This window comes from Rhinolophus ferrumequinum (assembly GCF_004115265.2).
Source record: "Rhinolophus ferrumequinum isolate MPI-CBG mRhiFer1 chromosome 3 unlocalized genomic scaffold, mRhiFer1_v1.p scaffold_36_arrow_ctg1_4, whole genome shotgun sequence".
Classification (NCBI taxonomy): Eukaryota; Metazoa; Chordata; class Mammalia; order Chiroptera; family Rhinolophidae; genus Rhinolophus; species Rhinolophus ferrumequinum.
Window position 1 is genome coordinate 2,380,792 of NW_022680354.1, and position 18,737 is coordinate 2,399,528.

The following is an 18,737-nucleotide window of genomic DNA, read 5'->3' on the forward strand; positions in this document are numbered from 1 at the left end:
CAGTGTTACTATAAAACATGTGATACTGACGTGAAATGAAGTTAAAAATGAAAAGTTCTACACACTATTTTCATTACTGCTCTCTGATGGAGGTAGAAGAACCAACGGCTTTTACATGACAGTACACTTGCTCATTGCTTGAAAATGTGGACTGGCCTCATAATGCTGACAAAATGTGCACATTACACATCACACCTTCAGCAGATTGCTGCCGATCCAGTGACACCAACACTTCACAGGTGTGTGCAGAACCGTCACATGGCGGGGCATCAAAACAGAGCAGGGGAGCCTCTGAGGCTGGGACCGTCCAACCCTTAGCCCATCAGCGGCCCCAGAGCACCGACACCTGCTAAGCATGGGTGAAACTTGAAGGCATTCCACTCAGTGATAAAAGCCAGACACAGGACAAATAATGTGTGATTCCACTTATGTGAGGTCCCCAGAGGAGGCCAATTCACAGAGACAGAAAGTAGAACCGTGGTCGCCAGGGACTGGGGGAGGGGAGGGGAGTTAGTGTTTACTGAGCGCAGAATTTTAGTTTGGGAAGAAGAAAAGGTTCTGCAGATGAATGGTGATGGCTGTACAGCAGCGTGAACGTGAACGTAGCTAACATCACTCAACTGTACACTTAAAATGGTCAAGATGATTTTTATGTTATGTGTACTCTACCACAATTAAGAATAAAATTTTAAAATAAAAAAATTAAATGATGTGACTGAAATGAAGAATATTAAATAAGATTCCATGGGCTTGCTTGCCTAACACTGCTTTATTTACCTGGTTTTTTAACTCGTTTTAAATAAATTTCATTTTAACAAAGGGAAACAATTACTATAAATGGATAAAAGTGTTTGGATAACTCTAAATAGAAGTAAAATAAAAATGAGTTATTATAAATTCTGCTCCTCAAAAACTTTGTAAGAAAAAGTATATAGATTTATGGTCAATGTGTGAGGATTCCAATAAGCCAGGAATTTAAGCCTGTGACACTTCTTAGGAGGTGGTGTGACAGCACGCTGCGTCTTGGGAGAAAAGGGGCGATGGGGGCAGTCGGTGCCGTGAGGGGATGGACACCCCTACTCCTGGTTTCCCAGCTGGGATGCGTAACACTCGACCTTCCCAGGGTGTTTCAGGCTGGCCCTAAGAGGCCCTAACGTGGGTGGATCCATGTTGTTGGTCGTATGGGATCTGGAATTGTTCTAGAAACATCCAGACTCTTCTGGGAGCCTAGAAAGACTTGGTTCTGGGACCTTCAGAGGCAGTGACGTGCAGAGTGGATTCCCAGGACGGCTATTTGTCCCTGAGGAGGCAGCTGGACCCTACCTCGTTGTTTTGGCCATCACCGGGGGAGGAAAGGCCCAGAAGCAAACTACACGAAGACGGTGGCCCCCGCAGAGGCCGGTTCACCAGGTGAAGCCGGGGTGCCAGTCAGGGCTGCCCCCTCCCCCATGTGTGTACCGCCCAAAGTGAAGTCCCCCCACCCTCAGCAAAGTCTAGGCTGTGGAACAAGCACTGTGCTACTTTTTATTCAAGAACATTCTGTCTCACGTCACTGCACTCCATGCAGAGGGCTGGGCTCCATGGGGGACTTTTGAGGAGTAGGACGGTCATGGACATGAGTGGACACGGATGCAGCCGAGCAGCTTGGGGAACCAGGGGCCACAGGCAGTGGCTGAGCCACGAAACCCCGTCTGTCCTCACATCACTGGTCCTGGCGGCCTGGGCCCACCACGCGTCTGCGGTCACTCGGTCACAAACAGGTGAAGCTTGCCATCCAAGGTGGCTGTCGCGAGCTGTGATGGAGAATAAAACACCACGTGGTTTCAATCACCTTCTGCTGACTGAGAACCCTACAGGGGGAGGGAGCTCACGGTGCACGATTTCCTCCTATGCGACCTTCTGGACCAGAGAACAAAGTGCATTAGAAATAGCCACTCCACATGTGCGACAGCCATTCCACCGACTGATCCAAACGACTTTCCCCAGCCACTCTAGTACTTTCAGTGCTGGGATCAGAGCCTGTCTACACTGCAAGTGCCCACACGCACTCCTGGGGGCTAAGGGACAAACCACAGCACTGTGGCTGCCTACTGTCATTTCCCATGGGGGCCTCAAGTGGCAGGAGGCCCAGAACTGGCGACTTCATGCCCCCCCACACTCGTGACCCAGGTGGGGGCGGCTCGGCCAGGTGCAGTGCCAGGACACCGCGTGAGGCACGTGGCTCGCGCCTGCCATTCTCTCTCTAAGGGGCAGCTTGGCTGCTCCCGCACTGCCAGCCCCCAGCAGCTGGTGACGTGGGAAGAGTGAGTTCAGGAGCATGCCAGCAAGCTCTGGCCACGTTTTAGTGAGCTCAGGCCGCCGTCACACTGGGGTTGGGGCTTTACCGTGAGACTGGGCAGAAGCCACACCACCCCACGGCGCAGCAGCGGTGCCCAGCCCCCACCTGCGGACCCCACACCTGGCTCGTCAGCCTCTGCCTCACCTGCTCTGCCTTCACCCGGAGCCCCAGGGAGCGCGGACTGGCCGAGGGCCCGCAGGGCAACTGTGCCTGCACGACCAGCGCCAGCACGCTCGGCGTGCCAGGGCAGCTCCCACGGGACTGCTCCCGCTGCTCGTGGCGGTTCCCAGTGTTTGCCCTCACTGCATTTCTCAGCACCATCTGCACTGGGGCTAAGCAGGCGAGGGCCAGTTCACTGCAGTCGGAGCGGCGTCCCAGCTGCACCCCTCCACTGGTGCTGATGTAGGCGGACGCAGGCTCAGGTGAGGACGTGGGCACAGACACACATGTCCTACAGAAGAGACCTGGAGAGTCATGAGAAGCAGCACAGAGCAGATCCTACAACTTTTATTATTTGGCTGAAATTTTAATTACCTCCCAGAGTTTTAAGTGTGGTGATTATGAAACAGGTGTGGAGTCGAACCCTGGTTCTACCACATTTGCTGTGTGATCCAAGCAAGTCATTGAGTTCTCTGCACCTCAGTTTAGGTAAACACCAGGTATATTGGGGAAAATCACCTGCAGAGGAGTTGTGAGGACGGAAGCGGCTAATACAGGTAAAGCACCTGTCAGAACCAGACGCTGAAGCATCTGCAAGCGTCAGTATCACTAGGGACCCAATCACGACAGGTACATACAGATAAAGCAGGTTGGGTGACGTCACACTGAGTTACACCTTCCATAACCGTAAGAGTAACAAACTCATGCTCACACTGCAGATTCTTGAATGTGTATTTTTGGGGGGTGTGGGGGTGGGTCTTAGTTCTTATTTCAAAGAAAAGGCTAAAGCAATGTCAGATTTCATGGGGGAGCACAGCTGTGCTTATTTGTAAGTCCCCAGATAATTTTACACTTGAGGACACGTCAAATTTATTGTAAACTGTTCTCCAACTGGACTGTATCAGAGACAATGATGATAAACCACATACATCCAGTCTTTTGAAAGTGAGGTTTACCTGCTCTAAACATTAGGTTGCTACACATTTTGATTTAAAATTACTTTTGCACCAACCTAATAACTCAGTCTGCAAAAAGGCTGCAAATCTCCCAGTAATGACATCTTAGAACACTAATAACCCCTTTTCAGAACAGATCTTGAAACAACATAAAAATAATATTCAGACAGCTGACACACTGCTATTTCCAAGGGAAAAGCAACAAAGCAATGAACACATCAGTTCTCATTCACCGGAATTTAGCCTGAATTTGGCCAGGAATCTGACCTTTACCATCAGATCTCCATCAACATAAACAGAACATATGCTCTATGTTCCCAGGTGTCTGTGGAGCAGGTACCGCTTGGTGGCTGAAGAGAGAAAAAGGCAGCAGGGGACAGGCTGCCGGGAGTGTCGTGGAAAACAGAGCTACAGGAAGACAGTGAAAGTCAGCTTTAAGAGAGACTTTTTTTAGGACACAGGGACATGAAACAAGTCCCTTTGGAGCCAGGTGACAAAGTGCAACGCAGAACGAGGAAAGAGGAAATTCTCCCGAAGGGTCTAGGACAGGACTGAAGAGTTGCTGTGAGAAAGCAGGGGACGCGGCCTCCTGGCTGCAAAGGATAAAAGCCCAACGAGACGCGTGTAGAGAGAGGCGTCTCACTGTGGTCACTGGAACGTCTGAGGGGCTGAAGAGCAAAAACCGGTTTTGGAGCCAGAAAATCCAAAGCCATAGACTTAACTGTCACCAGGACACTGCTGTCATTACCTGGGTCTGCTCTGTGTTACACGTTTTCCTCCTTCTTCTTTTTCTTTAGAAACCATGTGTTTCTAATTCTCTGGTCCACATGGCCAGAAAAACAAAACAAAACAAACAGCAACAAAAACCTGAGATCGCTTAAGCCACCAGGTTTTGGCATCAGTCACTGCTCCTTCTCAGTTTCATTTTCAAAATGTGGCCCAAGTGGGGTCAAGTGCTCAGTCACCTGACGCTCCTGTGATGACCCTGTGGACGGGACTTTCCCAGGAATCAGTGAGACTGGAGGACAAAGTATGAGGAACAGACAAGACGCCCTTCCTAAAAGGAAATTAGGATATCCCATCGGAGTGGATGTTTGATTGCAACTAAAGCAGGGATATTTAGTTTGCTGTTGCAGATTGCAAACTCCAGGGTAGTTATTGTTGAAAAGACAAACAATGCTGAGGCTTTCACAGAACTCGTTAATGTATATAGTTGAGCTGGTAAGAAAATAGGGCAAAAATGACAAAAAGGCTGAAAGCCAGAGAGTAAGTTTATGAGGTCACACTGTCAGCCTTGAGCAAATCACTGGTTTCTAGTTTGATTTGTTTGTCTTGTTTAGAAAGGTTGGAGAGGGGGCGTGGGACGTGGGCTTCAGTGGCCACAAGGACACAGAAGATGAGGACTTGGGGTCTCAGGAGGAAAGCAGTTGAGCCCGAGGAACCTGGACAAAGCCAGAAGATTCCTGTGTTTAAACTTGAGGGAAGCATGAACCAGAAAGACCCCCCAGGAGCCCAGGGGAGAAAAGGCCATCCCAGCCTAAGGTAAGGAAACCCTCCAAAATCCCTTACAAGAGTCTGCACTGTAACTCATGTTGTGTGATACATAATACCAAGTCAAGGAATTAACAAAAACAAAAGACGCAGTCTCCGCTGCTTATGTTCCCAGAGCACCTAGTACAGAAAGACTATGACCACCCTGGGCCACCCCTTCAACTAAAGCCACACAGGACCCTTGGGACAAACCCTGCTGAAGGGTATCCTGGAGCATTTCTCAAAGAATTGTTGTTAGTGGACAGAAGAAACAGTATGAAAAACTTTAGACAATAGAACCATCACATACAGTCTGCAAATCAGTATGTTGAAAATGACTAGAAACATAAGAGGAAAAGGTGCTCTAATAAAGAACTGGAAAATTAAAAAGAACCAAAGTGAAACTAGAGATAAGAGTAGAGTCATTAAATATAAACATTCAATTGATTGGTTAGGAGCTGATTAGAAATAGTTAAAGAGAGAGTTAGTGAAGTAGAAAACAGATATGAAGAAATCATCCAGAACTCACAGAGCTGAAAGCATGGAAAATATGAGAGTTTAGATGACAGACTAAGTCCGGTAATCATTTAATCAGAGTTCTAGAAGGAAACAACAGTGAGAATGGAAAATAGGGAGCATTTGAAGGGAAAAACATTAGAATTATGAGTATGCAGAATTAGGGAAAAATCAAATTGTCACTGAGGGAGCAAAATTAGTTTCAGGAAAGACATATAATAATAAACCTACACCTAAATTTATAGTAAGTTTCCAGAACAGCACACATAATAATCTTTCTCAATTGGTGGGCTTCATTCTGAATCTCTACCACAACGGAGTGTGTTCCAGTGCCCAGCCCCACTCACAGAGATTTGGTTTCAGTTAGGGTGGGGGGAGGCATAAACAGTGACACTAAAACACCGGCCCAAGTAACTTTGAGGTGCAGCAAGAATCAAGGTCTACTTTTTTATACATGACTCAATTTTCAGTTTTAAATATTACTTTCAATTATTGGCCATTAACTTTGTCATGGAGTCCTTCATTGAACATAAATCTTTAACTTTGATAAAAAACAAATTCATCAAATTTTTTGTCTAATGTTTTATACTTTTCAAGTTTTGTTTAAGAAATCTTTCCCAAGCATATGTCACAAAGCTATTCTCCTACAATTCAGTCTACTTACTTATAGTTTTACCTTTCACATTTACGTATTTAAATCATCAGAAATGTGCATGTTTAAATAGAAATACAGGGTTTTTCCCTCAATATAGAAAGCCATCTTTTCCTAAACATTGTAGCAAATAGCCCATCTTTTCCCTATTGTTTTGTAGTGCCATATTTAATATGTATTAAGTCCCCAAATATACATTGGTCACCTCTGAATTCTCTATTATGTTCCTCTAGCTTTATTTAAGTTCTTGAACCAATATCACATTGTTTTTATTTCTGTGATTTTGAAGTACTTCTTAATATCTAATAGAGAAAACATGAAGTTAACTTAGCCTTTTGCGAATCTTTTACTCCAATATGTTTTTTGGAATAAGTTTATTGAACCCTACTAGAATTTTGATTGAGATTGCAATAAATTTATAAATCAGTGAAGAATCACATCCTTATAATATTAAGGTGTAACTGAGATTATGGGACGGCATGGAATGCTGTTCAGACCCTCTTCTGTGCAGCGTATTAGAGTTTTAAAGTTTTCTCCATAGCCATTTGTTTTTCTTAGTTACTTTCAAGTGTTGTTTGCTACTATGTAGGAAAATTTATTTCAAGTTTAGGTGGTTATTACTGGTGTATTGATTATTGTAGCTAGATATTACATTCCAGTTAAATGAGTCAAATCATCTGCAAATTATGAAGGTTTTGTCTCTTCTTTTCCAAGCCTTTCACTGTAATTTATTTTTCTTTCCTTTTTTTATTTTTATCAATTTGGATCTCCAGTATTATATTAGCAGGACTTGTAAGAGTAGGTCCCCTGGTCACATTCCTGATCTCAAAGAGAGAACACGTAATATTCCTCCATCAAGTATTACATTTGCGACATATTTCGGCATATAATCTTTACCAGATAGGAACTTCTTTCTATTCCTACTTTGCTAGATTTCCTTTTTAAAAGTCCTAAACAGTAATGGGCTTAAATGCTTTTTCTGCTTCTACTAACAATACACAAACTATTTTTTTTTAATCAAAGCAGTAAATGAAGTTACTGGATTTTCCTGATGGTGAACCAGTTTGGCATTTGGGGATAAGTATTTTTAACTGCACAGCTGAATTCACTTGGCTCGTGTTTCATCAGAATTCTCACAGGTTTCACACAAGTTCATGACTGAAACTGCCCTGTAATCACTTTTTTGAACAATAGTTAGCTGGCATTAAAATAAAAAATAAAAAAAATACCCTACCCTCATTGTGAAACAAGCGTAATGCTCACTCGTTGCTGGTGGGAAGTCAAATTACATGATCATTTGGAAAACAGTTTCAGTTTCTTATAAAGTAAAACATACATTTCACATATGACCCAGAAATCCCATATGTAAGTACTGACACAAAAAAAATAAAAACATATGTTCTCACAAAGTGCTGTACGTGAATGCTTGTAGCAGCTCTGTGCACAATAGACAAAACCTGGAGACAACCAAAATGTCCCAGACTGGTGGGTGTTCACACAAAGTGTGATGTCCCTACAAGGGGACAACCTTGTGACACACACAACAATGTGGAAAAGTCTCAAAAAGCATTATGATGAGTGAAAAAATCCATACATTAAACACATAATGTATTATTCCATTTATATGACTTCTTGAAAAGACTGCAGAGGGACAGAAATGAAACTTCCAGTGGCTGGTGGGGGGACAGGGCGTGGACTGTGAAGGGGCCCATGGGACCTCGGGAGAGGGACGGCGTCCGTCTTGGCTGGGGTGGCAGCAGTGTGGGGCCAGTGTCCGTCCTGCCTGCGGGGGATGTCGTATGACTGCATACGTATGCAAACTCTCATTAAATGTTCACCACAGGGGAGAGCTCTTCTGTATGTATCAATGAACCTTAATTATAAAAATAATAATTTCTACCACGTTGGACAAAGGGGTGCAGATACTAGATGGCAAAAGATTATTCAAAATTAATCATGTCCAAAATTCCTACTGAAGAAAGAAGTGAGCCTTTGCATTCTAAGCCATTTAACTCCACTATTTAGCTGCAAGTATGATGTGTGTACATCAGGTTAAGTAAGGTGTCATTGTACAGAAATGCTTCATTTGAATAATTAAGAGCCTATGTTATAAATAAAATAATATAAAATTCTAGGTTTCTGAATGCCCAAAGCACAAAAAAACCTACTTTTCAATTTCACACGCCTTATATGCACTCAGCGGAGCAATTCTGAAAAAAATTAACAACCAGATGTGAAAAAAAAAATGGGTTTCCATCTCTAACAGTAACAAGGATCACAGGAAAAATGGGCCAAGGTCTAGGTCATAAGTGCCAAGAACGCTCATACTTCTGATGCAGTTGACTTGTGAATCGAACTCTAACGACACTAGTTGCTAAATTGCTAAATGTTTCTGTTCCTTACTTCCCTAGGGATCATCAAACATCACACTTGTCCTGATTTCCTCCATCAGGAGACAACTTTTAAACGTCCCCTTCCTTTCAGTGTTTCCACGAGCATAGCCCATTTCATTCCTCACCAGCAGTCGTCCTCCACATCTTAGGGAAGCGACAGCTCTGCCTGCAGTCTTTTACTGTCTAAACAGTTCTGAAGTCACCCGCTTTCTGGAAACTGGAGATTCTACAGAATCTTCAGTTTCCTCGCTCCGGATGCAAAACGCACGTGGCCCACCAGAAGGCAGCGGAGGGTGAGGGTTCACACACAGCTTGGGCCGAGTCACAGCTGTGTCATCGGTGAGGTCATACAACCTCCCAAGCCTCAGTGTTTCGTCTATAAAATGGGGTATAGTTACGCAACCGCTGCTGCCTTCTTTACCATAAAATGGGTGAATGCAATTGAGCCCTTGGAACGGTAGCTGCAAGAGACCACTGTCACCTGTGGTGTAAACATCACCGCCCTCGTGACCACTAGCACACCTGTCTGCTTTGATGAGAAGGGGAGGAGACGCCCCCAGGAGCCCCAGGCCTGTCTGTGGACTCTGCACGCCCTGTCACAGAGAAGTCCCCTTATTAAACCCCTCATCCAATGACGCTTCTGAATTTGGTTTGTTTGTAGATGGCACATAACCAGAAGGAGAACTCTCCAAGGCTCTCTCCCTTTTTCGCCTTGTAAAATAAATTTCGAGGCAGTAGGGTAAAAGGGAGAAGACGACCATGGATTCTGAGTAATGGAGGCAGAAACGGCCGGACTGCCAGGCGAGTGTCCCCACTACTAGTGATGGGACCACAGGTAAGCTGCCTGGTCTGCCTGTGCCTCAGTGTCCCCACCTGTCAAACAGGGACACAGGCATGCTTCGGCGTGGATGCTGTGTTCGCATATTTGGCACATGTATTAACATGCGTGTGAAGGACCGTGTGTAACATGCAGGATGCATCAACTATGGCCAGTCACTAACGCTAGCTGTCGATGTCCGTCCTAAATTCTCTCACACCCTGTCTCACAGGAGCTGCCCCCACAGGTGACCTAGTTCTGAAGCTTAAGGAAAACTACCGGCATTTAAGTTCCTGAATATAAAACATTTTACGCCCATATTCTTTTTCCTTGATCAAATCCTTCACGAATTCTCAACATCTACTTCTGCTGACATGTGACCACGGACTCAGGCTGCACGATTTCAGAGGTCAAGGCAGCCTTAGAAATCCAGCTGCATTTTACGTCCCAATGCTGACACTGACGCACAGACATCAAGCTGGTTTGTGAAAAGTCATAGAGCTGGACGAGGACCTGGTGGCCCTGCCTCCAGGGGACACTGCCACCCCCTGCGTGGGCATTCGTGCTGCTTCCTTCTCGTTAACAGGCTGTGTGGTGTCCCCCCTGCTGTGGGAACATTGGATGTCACCTCACATGGGGTGGCTTCAACAGAGGCAGGAAGTGCAGTTTTACAACAGGTTCACGTTTGGAAATGCCAGCGGCATGGGCCGTGGGGACAGGAAGGGAGAACGCACCACCATCCCTGTGTCAGCCCAGGCAGCCACCTGTTTTGTTTGCAGCTTTCAGAAGAGAAAACGCCATGACGTACGGTATCCGGCCCCAGTATTCAGGCAGCCTGTCTGCAAAGGCATGTGAACATCTGAGCAGAGCAGCACGCGTCAGCCTCTACCACAGTCACTCAGGCTTCACAAAGGGCAGCCAGCTACTGCCCAGGGTCCTCTCCCCATCCGTCAGCCCAGGGTTTCAGTTTCTGAAATCTGGGCAAACGGCTGCATTGTGCAGCCAAGGCTGAGTGCTCCAAAGATTTAAATTATTTTACACATTGCAGCGAAACGTAAGAAGGTGGATATGTTACAGAACATACTGGAAATAAAAACTGCACACTGAATAACAAAGGCAGAACACTGCCTGCCTACACAAAAAACATTTGAAGGAAGAATGAGTTCACTGGGATATAATATTAAAGAATCATCCAAACTTTAGAATTACTCAGAATGTGATAGAATTCAGAACTCAGTAATAAAGGCAATTTTGAAGAAACAACATTTGAGGAGGTAAAGGATGGAAAATTCCTTATCAGCAACATTAGATACCAGAAGGCAACAAAATAATATTTTCAAACTGTTAATAATAATATATTACAATTAATATTAACATATGTTAATATGTCAGTTTAAAAATTTATACCAAGCAAAACTATCACTTAAGTGTGAAGGCAAAATGAAGACATTTTCAAAGACCAAGAGATAGTATTACTTACCTTCAAGACCTTACTGAAAAAAGACATGAAAAGATGTATTTCAGCAAGAAAGGAAAACCTAGAATAAGATAGAAAAAATGACACAGAAATGGATCAAAATGCTAAAACATAACGAAAGCTGGATGACAGTAACAGCAATACCCATTGCACCGCATAAGCCTGGGAAGACCTGACTCTGGTCCAGGAGGAAACAGATCCAGAATAACTTCAGTTGTTCCATGAAAAGTTACAGCTAAGTATGTAAGTTACAATATTGAGGGTAGTAGCTAAAACAGAACTCCAATCTTTCACTTCAAGTAGTCACACTGCATAGAACCAAGTGCACACGCACACACGCATGTGGACACACACGTACAAGTCAAACGGAACCGCAAACACAGCCACAGATCATATCAGTGGCTGTGTCCTGCCAGCTGTCTCCCGTGAGAGGACCCCCGACGCAGGGAAACATCCCTGTTTCTGAGTGGAAATGGAGGTCACGTGCACAGCTCGCCCCTTTTGTTGAATGAGGGCGGTACACGGGTGGGGACTCACAGTGAGGCAGAAGCCCGGCTAAGCTTCACTGCCAGGGTACGTGGGCACCTTCCCCGGGAAGTGCTGAGTGACACGCACCTAGAGCCCGGAGACGCAAGGGTTCGGCTGCATCACAGGCAGCAGAGCGGCGGCCAACCCAGGGTCCCACCCACAGTGAGCCCCTGACCGTGGAGGGTCCTGCCCAGCCTGCACGCTGGACACGCTCAGAACGTGCGCTCCGTCCCAGGGCTGGTCAGGAGGGTCAGTGATGCACGGGGACCCAATCACTGGCTCTGGGACAGCACGCTGCTCCTAGCTCCTGGGTGCACCTGGACGCGTACTCAGCGGCGGGCAGCTTCCCGCAGTGGCCCCCGCCTCTGGTGCGCTCAGGGCAGAATCCAAAGCCAAAAGTGAACACTCCCAGGGGACAGCAGAGAGCAGCCTCTGCAGAGACTGAGAAAAGCAACAGGGCTTGGGTCGTCACTGTGATCCCGTGTGGCTGCATGGGACACGCGCCTCCTGGAACCGATGGTGTTTTCCAGGCTCAGCAAGACGGGGATGCACACTGAACCTGTTGTTCCCCCTGAACGGCCAGGCCAGGCTGCGGCCGCTGGCTGTCAGCTATCGCGTTAGCAGAGGCTTTGTGTGCGCGAGTCCTTATCGGAGTCACCTGTGCTGTGTGTCAGGGACAGAAGTGTGCCCTGGGGCCACACCCGCTTTCCAGCTGGCCCATCTTTCACTCTGGCACCATCTGGAAAAGCCCCCGCTGCTCTGGACTTAAGGGCATGAAACAGTGTGGACACAGAGCAGAGGCTGTGAGCTGCGTGGGGAGGGGCCACACGGAGGCCAGAAGCCGGCATCCACGGCTGGTGCTCTGCGTCCAGGGCTGCGGTCAAGGGAGGCGCTCTCCTCCAAAGTGGAAACCTGGACAGGGTGGGGAGCATCCCCGTGGAGACGTCGGTGTCACCCTTAAGCTCCCACAGGCCCCCAGTGGGACGCAGGGAGGGCACTGCCAGAGCAGGGCATTCCCCCCCAGCCCACCTGCGCTCACAGGGTCAGGCGGCCGCCACTCTGCCCTGCCTTCTGCGTCCCTGCAGCACAGGGCCTGGCTGTGTGGGGTTCGCCCTTTGCTAGATGTCCTCGCCAGCAAGAAGCACCACGTGGGCTGGGCCAGCAGGGGACAGAGAAGCCGCCACGGTGTCCTGCTCCTTGGCGAGCAGGTGTGTGGCATTCAGTGACTGTGCTGTCACTCACACTGCAGTGAAATCCCGCTGGTCCCCACTGTCCTGCAGGTCCGCTTCCCCTCCCGCCCTGCGCCCGCCCAGCAAGGCGGAGTGCCAGGCACTGCACGCCCCGCGACAACACATGGCGTGTTTAACCCCCGGAGTCCGGGCTGCTTTGGTCCTGCTGCTTCGTCAGCACATGCTGACACCTGCTCCCAACACACCGAACACAGCGTCACCAGGCTCCCTCCTGAGCCAGCACTGTGCCGACACGGATAAAACACTTGTACCACAGATCCAGCCGCCAGGCAAAATACTGGGAAAAAGAGTTACTGCTTAAAGATACTTAGTAAAGATGAATTTCTCCAATGCGAGGAAACGCGGTGAACTCTGACAAGCGGCGGCCACAACTCATCCAGGAAGAACCAGAAAAGTGGGCTCACGGGAGGCTCTGCACCCAGAGGGTCCTTCCTGGACAGACCCCATTCCACAATTTCTGAGGCCGCACGTGAGAAGTCAGTATTATTACTGAGGTCATCTGAGGGGTCCCCACGGGAAACCTCACTGCTGCCCTGCCCGCAGGAAACAGGCTGCAGCCGACACTGACGGCCGCTCCTGCACGCTGGCCCAGGAGGGGATAAAGGACTGTGCCTTCTGAGTGACACCTCCATGGGCTCGGTGTGGGGTCCAGTTCTTCCCGATGGCTCTACTTGACTAGGCAGAGCTCAACCCCATGGACAGGACCAAACCACAACAACGCCAGGGCCAGCCCACTGGATGCTCACTAGCGTGTCACACGCCATTTATCCCTTTGGAAGTCCTGCCACTAAACTGAAGCTCAACACAGCACGCTGGAACACGGCAGCGCACAACACCCCCCGGGGAAGTGCACACACTCTGCTCAGCTCCCTGCTGTCCCACCACAAAGCCCACAAGCTCAGCGGCTGAGGACAGCACCGATTTATCACCTTGCAGTCCTGTGCGTCTCACTGTGCTGAGACCCAGGTGCCACCAGGGCCTCCTCCCACTCTGGGCTGACCTCACCCTTGGCCCATGGCCTCTTTCTCCGTCTGCACAGCCAGAGGCATCACATCTGTTTCCCTGACTCGTCTCCTACGTCTTGAGGACCCTTGCGAATGCACTGGGCCACCCAGATGACAGCTGTGTCCTCCAACAAGATATCCCCAGTGTGTCATGAACAGGGAACCATAAGTGTTGGCGTTGGGTCCAAAGTACTGGGCTGTCCAGTGGGTCCAACTTTTCCAGCCGTGAGATGAGAGAGTGAGGAAGCGAGGCCCCCTGAGGTTGACCCGTGAACGGGTGGGGACCCACCCGCAGGACTGCACTCCGAGGAAAGCTCTGCGGACTGTCAGCCAGTGTAACTTCACGGAAAGATACAAATTCAGATCAAGCCTCTGTAACGACGGGACTGACACTGCAGTCGGTCGGACAGTCCCTGTGGAGGTAACGACAGCCGACCTACCCCTCGCCTCACGTGGTGTGAACGTTTCTGGGAAGAAAGACAAGTGAAGGAGTTCAGGGAACAGGATTCTCTTTCAAGCTTCCAGACATCACAGCTTTGTTACATGCTTCTTTCTGGGAAGGGAGATGAGAGGGTTGGGGAAAAATGCAGACTGAGATGTGTTAGCTACATGTCTGGGGGACTTTTCGGAGCGTGTGGCTTGCTGACATTTTTCATCTCTGCTGTAATTTCCTGGGCCTGCCCAGTGTTCCCACAGCCACACAGGGTGGAAGAACCAATTCTCAATTACACTCTAGTCACTGACACATCCGTTTCCCGTTACTTTAAACCTATAGCAATCCAGCTCACCACTTATATACGATTTCAGCCAAAAGCCATAAAATTAAAGGACAGTCTTTTCTTAGTTACATCCTGCTGTACCACACTGAGCTCCTACGCCATGAAAAGCAAGGTTTGAAGAGAGACAAATTCTGCTTTAAAATGTTAATGAGAGGTTCAGCTTATGGTAGACAGTGCCGGACTCGTGTGTTGAAATTTCACTTTAAAATGCATCAAACATTGGATGGACCGTTGGGTGGACAGAGCGGGAGACAGACGGGGAATTCTGGGATGTCAGGCGGTTGAGTATTAATGGGGGGATCTCAGTAACGGGGGTTCCACTGTTTACTGCACGACTCTTTCGACTTTGCTGTGTCGACTTAGACTAAGTCCTAACACTGTGGATGTGTTAGATGCGGCGCCGTGTACCCACTCTTTTCATGCTTTCAAGGCATTTATGAAAATCAATCACTTTAGGCTATTTTTTCTTCTATCTTTCGTGTAAGGTGCCTCAGTCCTCATATGAGATCATCGAGAAAGCCGTAGGATTTGCCTGTCATTCTACCTGTGGGTCAGTAGGTGGCCGGCAGGGCTTTGCTCCCTGTGAAAACGGACACCCTGCAGCTAAGCAGGGCTTCCTTCGGCCAAGAACACAGATCGTCTGAGACACTGTCAGCCTTCACACTGCTCATTAAGCTACTGCAGAGTTTTCTTGAGATCAGGAAAGTCCAACCTTATGTGTCACTTGCTAACTGCAAGGTTTGTGCGTGAGGTCTCTCTGGAGTAATTTCCCCGATAGGCCCACTGCCACCTGTACAAAGCCACTGGTCTCAGCCGCTGGGCAGTGACAGAAAGCTCGTGTACACAGATGGGCACACAGCACCACAGGTCACAGAAAAGTGTCCCCGTTTCTATACATGGGGACACAGGGCTCAGATGACCTGAGTGACGTGTCCTTAGCCTGTGGTGAGCAGAGCTGGGAATGAAACCCAAGTGGACTGACAGCAGACGCCCACTCCAGAGGTCACCCAACCACTGCTAGAAATGGAGGGTCCCCGACCCACCCCACACCTGAAGTCGGGTCAGTCTTCAGAGGCTCTGAGTGCCGGGAAAGCGTTGACAGATCCCACCCCGAGCCTCCCAGATTACGTGTGGTCAGTCACCTGGGCGCCGATCAAAACACAGACTGCCGGGCCCAACCTGGAGTTCTGGACTCAGGAGTGCTGGGTGGAGAGCTGGAGAACCCGCATGCCCACCCAGCCCCAGGTGTGCACTGCTGCTGGCCCGGGACCCGCCTCCAGAGCCATGTTTATCAGAACAAGACGCTAGCTAAACCCCCAAGCTGCCAAAGCTTCCAGAAGCCAACTCCACATGTGCAGCGCACGTGTGCAGTTTCCCATCTTCCTGCTTCCGGTAGAGTGTGATGGCTCCGCAAATATGCAGTATTTCATCTGCACAAAAACTGAAATCTGCAACTTTATAAGTTGTACTTGGAGGACGTCCAAGCACCAGTTCTTCCGTGTTTTCCATCTTGACCGTGTTCTCCCTTTGATGGGGGAAACTGTCACAATCACAACCATTTGAAATGTCCAGGGAGAAAATAACCAGGTTACATGTAATAACTAGGATACATGTAATAACCAGGACACATGTAATAGTCAGGATACATGTAATAGTCAGGATACATGTAATACTCAGAAAAGACTCTGCTTTACAGAACAAACATTAGCACCTGTAAATTCTAATCCATTCACATGCTCATCAAAAAAAAAAACCCGGGGTCTTATTGGGGCCTAACTCAACAGAGTAACTTTTGCCAATGTCTGGATTTATAATGTCTAAATCCTGCCTCCCCTGTAACCACTGTCTAAAATCCAAAGAAAGCAAAACATGAAAGTCTGATCAAACGAGGAAGAAACGTAGGGATCCCAGTGTTGAAGAAAGCAAGGAGGGAAAGACAAATCTACAGAGCATGTTAATAGGGTAAAAATATAGCTATTAGAGGTGGAAAATGGGTAAAACAGGTAAAAATGTAGTTACTACAGGTTAGCTGGACAATCGTCACCTTCACAAAGTGTGTCCCTCTCAGCACCCCCAGTACCGGCGTTAACAAATTGAACTGACGTCCGCCTGGGACCGGGTGGGACTCCACCACGTGGGCAACTCAGACGGAACCAGACAAGCCCACGAGGTGCTGGGCCATTTCTGTTTGTTCACCTGTCTTGGTCAGAAGTCCACTCACTAACTGGGTTTACGGAAAATATGCATCATTTTCACAGAGGCACCTGAAAGCTCTATAGCACAGAAACTGCTTTTTGTTGCATCTGTACAAGGATTAGAGTTGAATTCAAACAACACTGTTGGCATTCTAATGCTGTAAAACACCATCTGGTAGAGTATTATTTTAAATCATTTAGGATTTTTTAAAATTAAAACATTAAGTTCAGAAAATACGATTCTTTCCATTTCAGATGAGTTTCCAAATTCCACTCTGCGTGTCTGACTTGTCTCCTTAACAGACTTGGTGGAGTGAGATGAGCACAGCACAGACACGACGCAGACGTGCGGCTTCCAGAAGCAGCCTCTTTCTCCCGCCTTCTGTCCTTTTGGACCTGACCCATTAGAGGGAGACGGGGCAGAGGGTGTGCAGGCCAGGTTCCGGTGGACGAAGGAGCGCCAACGCTTAGTGGGTTCGCAGCAGCTCGGGGCGGGCGGCGAGCAAGGCCCTCCCCGAGGTCGTCCGGGCCAGCTGCCCGCACGTCCACCTCAGTAGAGCGAGGCCACGCGTGTGTGGATGACAAGCGGGTGACAGGTGGGCTCCCAGACCCTGCACACAGGACGGGAATTGCACACAGGACGGGAATGCGACCCTTCTCATTTGCTGACCGCTCGGCCCATCCAACACGCCCACGACGTTGCTCCAGGAGCTGGTCCACCATGACCGTGAACTGCTCACTGCCGCTCTGCACGGCCAGGGAGCTGCGAGCGGCTGTCACGTTTCTCAGTGGTTGAAAACACATTCAACATGGTCTGAAGTTCAAATCCAATGTTTGTAAATGAAGTCATATTGGTGCAGGGTCCTGTCCATGTGCTTACCAGCCGGGGCTGCCTGCTGCCACAAGGCACAGCGGGGTGGCTGTGGCACGGCCCTGCGGTGGCTCCTCCCAGCTCCACACCTGTGCTAGCTGTGCTCAGACGTGCGTGTCCGTGTGCAGCGTGTGCGAGCCCTGAGCACTGCTGTCCATGACACCTACTCCCACGGCCTTCTCACCATGTCAGAACACGAGGAGAGGAAAGGAGTGGGCTCCACACGCCCAGCCCTGGGGAACACTGCTGCATGGGTGACTGTACAGCGTCACAACACCGTGTTTCTTGTGCTGGGACACTAGAGCTGTGCTCGAAGGAACACGAGGCTGCCACAGCCATACACACTCCAGCCTGAGCACTCAGCTCAACGCCCGGATCAGAAATCTAAATCTAAAACTAAATCTAAAACAGGGTATCTCAACAGAGCAGAATTTCTTCAAAACATGAAAAATTGGGCTGCAATCGAAGTAATTTTATGAGTGGCATGTCTATTAGCCCTACAAGGAAAACCGTTAACAAGTGGTGAGTGGCCTGATTAAGTCACAGCTGGCTCCTGAGAAAACAAGCTCGTCTGCAGTGAAATCCTGACAAATACCGTGGGGGCATCAGGGAACGTCCACAGCTCACGGAGAGCAAGGCCGCGGTGGACGGCCTGTCGGAAAGAGAAGCTGCATGTCCAGGCCTCTAGCACATGCAGAGGGACATGTCACAGCCACTGTTGAGCTCCAGGTGGAGACCAAAGCACGTCCAGACGAGAATGCCTTCCGCCATTTTTATCAAATACTGAATGACTACAGAACTAGGCTGACACGGGGTCCTAATGAATTCAACCTAAAATCACAAGGCAAAACCACACTTAATGCAAAACACTCACTGCAGTGAAGTCACTTTGAAGACAACTCATGTTTGGATCACAAGTACTTCAGCAGCTTCATTCCCCTCCCCAGCCATCTAGGTCAAACAGGAAGTAAGGTCTCCCTCCCCACAGGGCCTGGATGCAGAAGGGCCCCCCATGCTCCACCTACAGTCGCAGACCTCCACACCAGGGCAAAGCAAAGCCCCACATTTCAAATCTATTCACTGCATTTTAGGAGCTGCCACCTAACCATCAGCTGAAAGTGATGAACCTACAGTGCAATGAAATCCTGACAAATATCGAGGGAAATCCCGTAGAATTCTATCAGTGCCAGCCAAGCAACTGACAGGCTCGATGGCAACCAAATGCGTGTGCATGGCTCTCAGCATCTGGTGGGACTTCTCTGTGCGAAAGAC

General features: G+C 48.5%; 1 protein-coding gene across 2 annotated transcripts in view; it reads right to left on the minus strand.

Moving 5' to 3' along the window:
• Positions 1-18,737, minus strand: part of WDR27 (WD repeat domain 27) — a 155,130-nt gene that overhangs the window by 17,381 nt on the left and 119,012 nt on the right. The window contains exon 26 of one of the 2 annotated variants that reach the window (XM_033100416.1): positions 1,518-1,793. The exons of the other annotated variant lie outside the window; for it this stretch is intronic. Coding sequence (XP_032956307.1) covers positions 1,743-1,793 — 51 coding nt within the window. The 3' untranslated portion in view covers positions 1,518-1,742. Of the gene's footprint in view, positions 1-1,517; positions 1,794-18,737 lie in introns of those variants that run through there. 2 annotated transcript variants of the gene reach the window in all.